This window comes from Alexandromys fortis, unplaced genomic scaffold (genome assembly GCF_014885135.2).
Source record: "Alexandromys fortis isolate MF-2015 unplaced genomic scaffold, M_Fortis_MF-2015_v1.1 scaffold_165, whole genome shotgun sequence".
NCBI lineage: Eukaryota > Metazoa > Chordata > Mammalia > Rodentia > Cricetidae > Alexandromys > Alexandromys fortis.
In genome coordinates, this window is record NW_026068038.1 from 3,384,938 (window position 1) to 3,395,336 (window position 10,399).

Here is a 10,399-nt window from a genome sequence, read left to right on the forward strand (position 1 = left end):
TTTTATCTTTTTGAGATAGGGTCTCTATGTAGTCCTGGGGCTCTCTAGGTGGATAGGATGGCCTTGAACTCATAGATCCTTCTGGCTCTGACTCCGAAGAGCTGGAATCAAAGGTGTGCGCAACTGTGCCTAGCTCATTTTGGCATCTTGAATGGCATGTGCTGGAACCTCCTACACAATTTCTGTGAGCCATGCGTACATCAGACACAGTGGCAGCTGATCGTTCAGCTGGAGGTGATTGTGAGTGTCAAGTACAGGACCCTACGCCCCACTTGAAAACCACTTTCCCTCAGAGCCAAGACGGAGGTTCACTCTCAGTATTCAAACCCAAGACAGTTAGTGTTTAGTGGGCCTGCCGGTTCTCATTTGCTCATCCCTGTGATGTCAGCTCCCACCAGAAAATAAAAACCTTAGAGAAAACATACTTCTACTTAATTTTTTTTAATATTTATTTGTTTATTATGTATACAGTATTCTTCCTGCGGGCCTCATTACAGATGGTTGTGAGCCACCATGTGGTTGCTGGGAATTGAACTCAGGACTTTTGGAAGAGCAGGCAATGCTCTTAACCACGAGCCATCTCTCCAGCCCCTTCTACTTAATGTTTTAAATTTTTTGTTGTTTGTTTTGTTTTTAATTATTTATTTATTATGTATACAACATTCTGCCTCCATATATGCCCACACACTAGAGGAACGCGCCAGATCTCATTACAGATGGTTGTGAGCCACCATGTGGTTGCTGGGAATTGAACTCAGGACCTCTGGAAGAGCAGCCAGTGCTCTTAACTGCTGAGCCATCTCTCAGCCTGTTTGTTTGTTTTTTGAGACAGGGTTTCTCTGTGTAGCTTTGGAGCCTGTCGTGGAACTTGCTCTTGTAGACCAGGCTGGTCTCGAACTCACAGAGATCCACCTGCCTCTGCCTCCTGAGTGCTGGAATTAAAGGCGTGCGCCACCCCTGCCCAGCTATATACTTTTACTTTTTTATTTATATTTTTGAGAGAGGGTTTCACTATGTAGACCAGGCTGGACTGGAACTCACAGAAATCTGCCTGCCTCTGGAACTCCTAAGTTCTAGGATTAAAGGTGTGCATCACTGTGCCTGGCCAAAACATTCTTTTAGAAAAAGATATGGCCAGCTTCCATTCTGTTCTCTACTGGCTGCTATGAAGAAATCATAACTAGGTAGTGACAGCTCTGTTTGTCCCTCCCTCAGGAACTTCCTGCTTCCAGAGGCCCAGCCTTGGGAAACTGTGGCATTTGTCCTGTCTTAGTTAGGGTTTCTATTGCTGTGAAGAGACACCATGACCATGGCAATTCTTATAAAAGAAAACATTTAATTGAGGTGGCAGCTTACAGTTCAGAGGTTCAGTCCATTATCATCATGGTGGGGAGCATGGCTGTGTACAGGCAGACAGGATGCTGGCTACATCTTGACCAGAAGGCAGTAGGAAGTGGACTGTCACTCTCGGCAGGATCTTGAGCTTATATGAGACCTCAAAGCCCACCTTAGCAATGACATACTTCCTCCAACAAGACACCTACTCTAAGTAGGCCACATCTCCTAATAGTACCATTCCCTTTGGGGGCCATTTTCTTTTCAATCCTAAACATTAACTCAGTGTCAGGTGTGGTGGCACCTGATGGCCTGGGCAACATAGTGAGACCCTGTCTCAAAAAGCAGCAACAGCAAAAAGATACACAGAATGGGAACTTACTGTTTGAAAAGTTTGGCATGGTAAATGACCAGAAGCTAAGCAGGGAAGGTTAAGTAGATGTGCCTCTGAGGTGTGAGGCCCTCATCTCATGGAGGGAAGAATGGAAACAGAACACTGCAGCAGAGGCAGCTGCTGCTAGGATACTGAAGGGGCCTTCCTCATGATGTCAGTGACAAAGTCAGAAGTCACTCATGGCACAGGGAGGGACGCACTGAAGATAAAGACTATCCTAGTTCCTAACGAACTGCTTTTGATAGCCCTGGGTGGTGGCACACACCTTTAATCCTAGCACTCGGGAAGCAAAGGCAGGTGTATTTTTGAGCTTAAGGCCAGTCTGGTTTACAGATCAAGTTTTAGGACAGCCAGCGCTACACAGAGAAACCCTGTCTCCAAAATCCAAAACAAGAAAAGAAAGAACTGTTTTGATGGTTCCCAAGAAACACTCCACTTCACCTCTTCCCAGGGTTCCCTGGAGTCTGGCTGTTAAGAGGGAGGTCTGTGTGAAATGTCAGCAGAGCTACAGAAGTGCCAAGCAAGAAGACAGTGCCCAGAAGGTACCCAGCATATTGTTCCTGAACTTGGTTCTTGTCTTCCTTCAGGAACTGCTAAAAAGAGTAAGATCCTTTCCAAGGAGGAGCAGAGAGTGGTTGCCTACCATGAGTCTGGCCATGCCTTGGTTGGTTGGCTGCTCGAGCACACAGAAGCTGTAATGAAGGTGGGTTGTGATGAAGCGGTGGTGGGTGATCTGAACTCTACAGTTGACCCATCTGCTCTGGGAAACACCACGTGTGTTTCTGTTATGTGAAAGAAATTTTATCACCAACTTGGCATGACTCTGGCTGTAGCCCTAGCAGGAACTAGGAGGGAGAGGCTGGAGTGGGTCCTAAACCTTAGCTACCAGGCATGAGGGGAAAGTTTCCTAGGTCCAAGTCCTCTGTCTCTGACCATTTGAGCCTCATGGCAGAGAGCTGAACTTGTTTCTGCTCAGAACGGCAAATGTTTCTTTGAGATAGTTTCCAGAAATCATGTAGACTATGCATAGAGACTCTTGAGGAATCAAGGGATATGGGACAAGAGATGTGGCATCCAGCTTACCCTCTAGGGAGGCCTGGGTAGCTCTGACAAATAGCAAGGAATCCATAGGGGCTGGTGACCCCACTGTTCCCACCCCAGCAGTTCAGGATGAGACAGTGCAGCAGACAGCAGACTGCCTGTATGTGCACACTTGCTCAGTTCCGCTGCTGTTTTCAGAGCTAACAGCATATTGTCTGCTCTCTTTGAGGTAGATTGGAACAGTCCCTCTGTTCCTGGGATTGACAGGTTAATGCCTACCTGCTACCCCATGGCATATTTGGCTGACACTGATCTGGGGACCAGGCCCAGCTTGAGGCAGGCGGGCACTAATGAATTCGGTAGCAAAATAAATACTGTTTGAAAACACCAAACAAATGCCAAACTCAAAATTTCTTTTTGCTCTCAAAATTGTCACTTGATTTTTATGGCTGCAAGCATGGCTGTGTTCTGTGAAGGAACCTGTGGCTGTCACTGTGATCCTGATGGATCGTGACCACAGTTTGTTCTTATTATAGACATTAAATCATCTTATAAGAAAATTTCTTGCCAAACATTGGTGGTGCGCGCATTTAATCCCAGCACTCAGGTAGCAGAGGCAGGTGGATCTCTGTGAGTTTGAGGCCAGCCTGGTTTACAGAGTGAGTTCAGGACAGTCAGGGCAATGCAAAGAATCCCTGTCTTGAAAGACAAAAAACAAAACGATTTTCTTTTTGCTGGGTGGTGGTGGCCTACCACACCTTTACAACCGGTCTCAAAAAACAAAAAAACAAAATTTTTTTTCTTTATATTATTTTATGTGTGGGTATTTTGGCTACATGTATGTCAGCATACCACATATGTGCCTAGTTCTCATGGAAGCCAATAGTGGCCATTGGATCCTCTTGAACCAGAGTTACAGGTGGTTGTGAGCCACCGTGTGGGTGCTGGGAATCAACCTCACAATCCTGTGACAGTCAGTGCTCTAACTACTGAGCCATCTCTCCAGCTCCCGTCTTTTTTCTTTCTGGCAGTTCTGGGGATCCAACCCAGGATGGCACATGGAAAACAAGCTCTTTTCTACTGATTGTAGTCATGGACCTGACTTTGAAAGTTAATGCTAGCTTCTGCCTGGGTCTCACAGGCAGCTGGGCCTGCATAGACCTGTCCCATACACTTCCTTGTCATATAACAGCTTCTTCTTGGCCTGCTGGGGAAGTAGTCCTACCTCTTCCTCAAATGTCTGGCATTGTAGGAGGAGAAGGCAAGGGTAGGATGGCCTCCCTTCCTTGGGTACATCCCAGAGTTTCCCACAGATCAGTGCCGACTGGCATGTGAGGTGAAGTTTGCCCTTACACCTTGGGACTGCTTCTAAGAGACCTGTCATGTTGACTTGCTATGCACACAGTGCTACTGATGAACACACCACACAGAAACTCCTGTTTCCACGAGCTGCTTCTGCAGCGTGAGGATTCTCTAAGAATATGACATATAGACTAGCCTGAGTGGCTACTTGGTGACCTGATGATGGTTTTAGGAGGCTCCTGTCTCCCTTTGAGCTCACTTGCTCCCTGCTCTGTTGGTGTTCTGCAGGTCTCCATAGCACCTCGAACAAACGCTGCTCTGGGCTTCTCTCAGATGCTCCCTCAGGACCAGTACCTCTTCACCAAGGAACAGCTGTTTGAGCGGATGTGCATGGCGCTAGGTGGTCGCGCGGCTGAGGCCATCTCATTCAGCAGGGTGACCTCTGGTGAGGAGCCAGCCTTAGGGTTTGTCTTGGTCAAAGTCCTCTGTCTAATGCCTGCTTCCTTCTGCTCAGTGCACTTGACGGTGGGACTGGTGGAAGATGTGTGTAGTGCAGATAGTCTGAGCCAGAGGAGATCTGGAATGAAGCAAAAGCCTTATTTTAAGATACTGTAACCCAGGCGATGATGGTGCCCGCCTTTAATCCCAGCACTCGGGTGGCAGAAGCAGGCAGATCTCTGTGAGTTAGAGGCCAGCCTGATCTACATAGCAAGTTCCAGGACAGCTAGGGCTGTTACACAGAGAAACCCTGTCTTGGAAAAACAAACAAACAAACAAAAAGATACTTATTTTAAAATTTTCATAAAAGACTGTAAATACATTTGCTTGGTTAATCGCTGGTCATGGCTACATAGAACTGGATATTAGAGCATTCGCTAGATATCCAGAAAGGTAATGGGGGTCACAGGGACATTGTGCCTCGAAAGTGACAGGCTTCCCTAGTACTGACCTGCCCATACACTTGAATGTGTCAGGCCAGTGTCCTGAGTAGTTAAGTTCTTTCCTTTAAGAAGCAGTAATGAGCCAGTAAAATGGCTCAGCAGGTAAAGGGGATTGCTGTCAAGTCTGCTGATTGGAGAGCAGTCCCTAGAATCTATGTTGTGAAATAAGGGAACCAACTCTGGCAAGTTCTTCTTGCATTTGCCTCTGTGTGTGCGCACACACATAAAAAAATGTAATTTAAAAAACAAAAAGGAAGTACTGTGTCCCAGTTAGTGTCTTGCTATGGAAGTTGTAAGCACAGTGTTGTGGGAATCTGGTGCTGCTTGGGCTGCAACAGCCTGAGGTCAGGTGCTCCTGTGCACGTACGCTCTTCAGAATACCTCTCTCTCTGGATTCCAGGGGCCCAGGACGACTTGAAGAAGGTCACCCGCATTGCCTACTCCATGGTGAAACAGTTTGGGATGGCACCTAGCATTGGGCCTGTCTCCTTTCCTGAGGCACAAGAGGGCCTCATGGGCATTGGACGGCGTCCCTTCAGCCAGGGCCTCCAGCAGCTGATGGACCATGTGAGTGGGCACAGGCCTCACTGCCCATGGGTGTCTCCCCTGCAAGAGCCTGTTAGCGCCCTCAAATGAGCATGTACTGAAGGCCGAATGTGGCTGGTTTTGTTCTGAACTCTGACCTGTTAAGTGTGTTCTTTTGGCTGAGGACCTAGATGGCTCCAAATAAAGCTAGATGTGGGACTGGGAAGAATGTCCAATGTAAGGATACCAAGTGGTAGAGCAGTGTATGATCCCTGTAACCCACAAGCTTGGCCAGCATGGCACCTGGGTCTGCTCAGGGCCAGTCGTGAGCAGCAGCTGTGGGTTGTCCAGTCGCTCTCTCGAGGGTGAGGGTGGCTGCTGTGTGTTGGGAAGGATGGGCCTGCTCCTGAGCCATGTTTTCTGCACCTTGGTGTTAGAGCTGGCTGTCAGTGAGTCTGTGGACTGTGCCCCACACCTCTCTCTTGACAGACTCATCTCTTCCTTTACAGGAAGCCAAACTGCTGGTGGCTAAGGCCTACAGACACACTGAGAAGGTGCTGCTGGACAACCTGGACAAGCTGCAGGCGGTGAGGGCATGTGGGCCAGGCATCCCCAAAGTGTCTCTGGAGCCTAGAAGTGTATGGGACAGTGTGGTCAATACTGACACCCCCTATTAGCTAGAATGTGTTTCCCCGTCTTCTCACCACAGTCTTGTCAAGCCAGTGCATTCAAGAGAGTTTCTTCTGCCCTCGTGCACAGGTTATGGAGCACGAGCAGTAATCAACATTGAATTGTAGGGGGTTTCCAGCACTTAAACTTTTTCTCCAGGGGGAAAAAATAGCTATTTTTCAATTTATTTTTTAATTATGTGTGTGTGTCTGTGTAGGTGTGTAAGTATCTGCACCTGAGTGCAAGTGACCACAGAGGCCAGAGGAAGGAGCTGGAACTACAGGTGCTTGCGAGCCACCTGAGCAGCGTCTGGGAAAGGAGTTTGGCTCCTCTGCAAGAGTAGCATATGCTTTTCTTCTCCACCTTCTTCTTTCGTGGACTCTCTGTTTTTGAGACAGGGTCTCTATGTAGCCCTGGCTATCCTAACTTACTGTGTAGACCAGGCTGGTCTCAGACTCTCAGAGCTCTCCATGCCTCTGCCTCCCATGTGTTAGAATTAAGGTGTGTGCCACTATACATATGCTCTTTACCACCAAGACATCTCTCCAGCCCTCCCTCAAATTTTTTCAAAGATCTTCTTTTCATTTTAGAATAGATTTAGATTGAGAAAAACTACACCTATATAGTACAGTATTCCCTAGTCGTCAGGTGTGTGCCCCGCAGTCACCATCTCCTCAGTACCGGGCATCCTCACCCCAGCACTGACGTAAGAACTGAGCCTTAGTGGATGCACACTGCTCACCTTCCCAGCGGCCCGGATCCCACCGGACACGCAGTCACTACATCTTACACTCCTCCTTCCTGTGACAGTCTCTCAAACCTCTGTCCTAAGGACAGCACAGAACTGCGGAATATTCTGTGGGATTGTCTGGTATTGAGGTGTGGGCAGTCAATTTTGAAAGGGAAGAAGGCTCCAGAGGTGAAGACACTGTGTCCCTAGGTTATGATGACTTCTACCCAGAAGGCAGTGGAAGTGATAGCTCTTGGTGCCACATGAAGACAGACAAGAGTTGGTGTGGGTAGTTATTTCTAGCCTTTTACTTCCTTGAAATGAGGCACCAGAGCCAAGCATTGTTGCTGCAGGCTTGTTGGTACAGGCCTGTCACCCCAGCTCTCTAGAGGCAGAAGCACGAGGATAGTTGAGTTCATGACCAGCGTAGCCTACAGAGTAACATCTTGCTTCCAAAAATTAAAAAAAAAAAAAAAAATCTTAAAAAATAAAAAAGCCCGGCATAGTGGCACACACCTTTAATCCCAACACTCAGGAGCTACGTAGAGGCAGGCAGATCTGAGTTCAAGTCCAACCTGGTCTACAAAGCAAGTTCCAGAACAGCCAGAGTTGTTACACCAAAAAACCCTGTTTCAAAAAAAAAAAAAAAAAAAAAAACAACTGTTTCAGACCCTCAGAGTATTGGTCCTATGGTAGTGCAGTCTCTGCTGAAGTAACCTCTGATTAGTAAGAAGCCAGTGTTACTGTACAGAAGTTCAGCTTACTGTACTGGAGGGGTAGGGGTTGGAAAGACTGCCAATGGAGTACCCACTGACTGCAGAATGGAGCTGCCTCTATTTGAGCTGAACTACAGCAAATAGATTTTAGTCTAGTGACAGATGAGAGCAAAGGGGAACTGTGCCTCTTCCAGTACAGCTGCAGACATCACCCCGGGGCCTAGATGTCTAAAGCCCAGCATCACCAAAAACAAAGGGAAAATGTGGAAGAGTTTTCTTTTAAATATTGGGTGGTTTTTTAGATTTACTTGTTTAATATCTGTGCATGTACCTGAGTGTATATATGTGCACCACAAATGTGCAGGAACCTGTGAAGGTCAGAAGAGGTCGTTGCTCCCTTGGAATTAAAGTTATAGGCATTGAAAGCTGCCATATAGGTACTGGGAACCAAACCCAGGTCCTCTGTATGAGCAGCAAGCACCACCTTTAGCCTTTGAGTTGGAAGAGTTTTGTTTTGTTTTTGTTGTTGAAATAGAGTCTCACTATGTAGCCCTAGCTGACCTGGAACTACGGAGACCTCAAACTCATAAACCTGCCTTTCCCTTTGGCTCTAGTGTGCTAGGGTTAAAGAAGTGTTCCACCATACCCAGCGCTTGGGAAAAGTTTCTTAACCAGCAAAATGTAGCAGGATATGGCCACAGACACAGGACCTTTAGGATAAAAATATTTTCTGGGCCAGGCATGATAGCATATGCTTGTAATCCTGGCATTCAAGAACTTGAGACAAATATAGCAAGCTTGAAGTCAGCCTGAGTTTATATATATGTTCTGTCTGGGAATATAATAATGATGATGGTGAAGATGATGATGATGTTCATGTTCGACTGTATCCAGAGGAGCAGAAATCCCTCCCCAGTTGTGTCAGTTGGTGCCTAGCACCACAGATTCCAAGCATGGGGCTCTGTATTTAGCTCCCCCGCCTGCCTCTCCCAGACACACATACCTTGTTTGGTGAAGGAAATTGCACTTGCCAGAAATAAGCAGAGGTTTTGAAAGGAAATAGAAAAATTAATGAGGCTGGCAGCTGACAGCTCACTTTTAGGGTAAAGACAGGGAGCAATTCTTTGCCTTAACTGCCTTTGCGCCTGTCTCTCTCTGGGAAGCCGACCTTTCGGAGGCACCCTGCTCACAGATTAGCCCTCCTGCTCTCCTAGGACAGAGACGGTCTGTGGGATGGCTCTCATCTCTGACGTCTGCCCTCCAAGGCTCTTGTCTTTGTCCAGGGCACTCACACTGCCGTGCTTGTTCTTTCTAGCTGGCGAATGCCCTTCTAGAAAAGGAAGTGATAAACTATGAGGACATTGAGGCCCTCATTGGCCCACCACCCCACGGGCCAAAGAAAATGATCGCACCACAGAAATGGATTGATGCTGAAAAGGAGAAACAAGCCTCGGGGGAGGAGGAGGGTCCGGCTCCCTAGCCCCCACCTCCAAGGCCCAGCTCCACTTTCTTCGACTGCACCTGCAGTTAATTCAGAACTTGTTGGCCAGCTGCCATCAGCCTCTGAGAGTCTTCTCACCTGAAACTTGAATCTCAGCCTCTGTCGGCTCTCTGGTTTCTCATGAAGACTTCTGATATCTATTTATTGATTCAGGATTAGTAAATCGTTGGCAGAGACAACTGACCTTCCATGTGTATTGCTTTCCTTGTGGGGTGTGTGCATGTTTGAGTTGAGTCCCTGGGCTTCAGGTGCTGTCTCCATGTGTGGCTCTGTAGATCTGAAGGTGACCCACCAGTTGGACTGAATGATCCCGTTTGTGTCCTGGGTGCCCCTAGAATGCTAATAGGATCCGAGATGAAAGATCCTCTGAGCTGACTGTCCACATCACAGTGCACACTCATTGGGTGTGGGGGTTGGGAACAGACACTGGTGGAAGATGCAGATACTGCCACCTACTGCCCTGTGCACCAGCAAATGGAGTCTCTCCTGCCGGGTCCTTCTTATGTAGAGTGCCTTAGCTTCCACCACCAAAATTGATACCTGTCCCATTTTGTGGTAGAAAATCGACATTTGAGCTGTGCAGCCATGCGTCTTGTTTCCCTTCATACCTTGAGCCCTTCAGTGGCAAGACAAGCCCTTTGTGTAGGATCTGAACTCAAACCATGTGGGGTGAGCCACAGGCGCTTGCTGGCTCATCGTTCCTGCCCGTGGCGCCTTCACCCTTCCTGTGCAGGGGCATTTGGAGCATGGGTTACAGTAACTTCCTGTCAGAGCAAATTGTTACTGCCCAGCACTCTGCACTGAGGAAGCTGCTGAACGGTAGGAAGCAGTAGCAGGACCAGCAGCAGGATTTGGGGTGGCTCAAGGGGTTTGTGAGAACATTTTAAGTTTGATCTGAGCTCTGGTTCTTACCGAAGAGTGCATAATTAGGTTTCCTGTTTCTCTAAGCGGTGTCTTAGGCATGAGAACCTGAGTTCCATCACTGGACTCAAAGTCCTCCGACGAGTCCATGCCAGGGCACACAAATGCCCAGATCCATAATCACAAATAAGTATGCCAGGCTTGGAGGTACGTGGAGGAAGATACAGGCAGATTTTGATTAATTTTGAGCCCAGTCTAGAAACCTACAGCGTTCATACCAATCAGAACTACGTAGTGAGACCCTATCTCTAAAATAAAATGAATAATAGCCGGGCGATGGTGATGCACGCCTTTACCACCAAAAAAAAAAAAAAAAAAAAAGAA

At 47.6% G+C, this 10,399-nt stretch overlaps 1 protein-coding gene across 8 annotated transcripts in view; it reads left to right on the forward strand.

Moving 5' to 3' along the window:
* Spg7 (SPG7 matrix AAA peptidase subunit, paraplegin) overlaps positions 1-9,338 on the forward strand; it is a 50,238-nt gene extending 40,900 nt beyond the window's left edge. For all 8 annotated transcript variants that reach the window (XM_050165150.1, XM_050165151.1, XM_050165152.1 and 5 more), the window contains 5 exons: positions 2,317-2,432; positions 4,361-4,517; positions 5,414-5,580; positions 6,048-6,125; positions 8,969-9,338. In XM_050165150.1, the coding sequence (XP_050021107.1) occupies positions 2,317-2,432; positions 4,361-4,517; positions 5,414-5,580; positions 6,048-6,125; positions 8,969-9,133 (683 nt within the window). In that variant the 3' untranslated portion in view covers positions 9,134-9,338. The remainder of the gene's footprint in view (positions 1-2,316; positions 2,433-4,360; positions 4,518-5,413; positions 5,581-6,047; positions 6,126-8,968) is intronic.
* Positions 9,339-10,399: the final 1,061 nt, after the last annotated feature.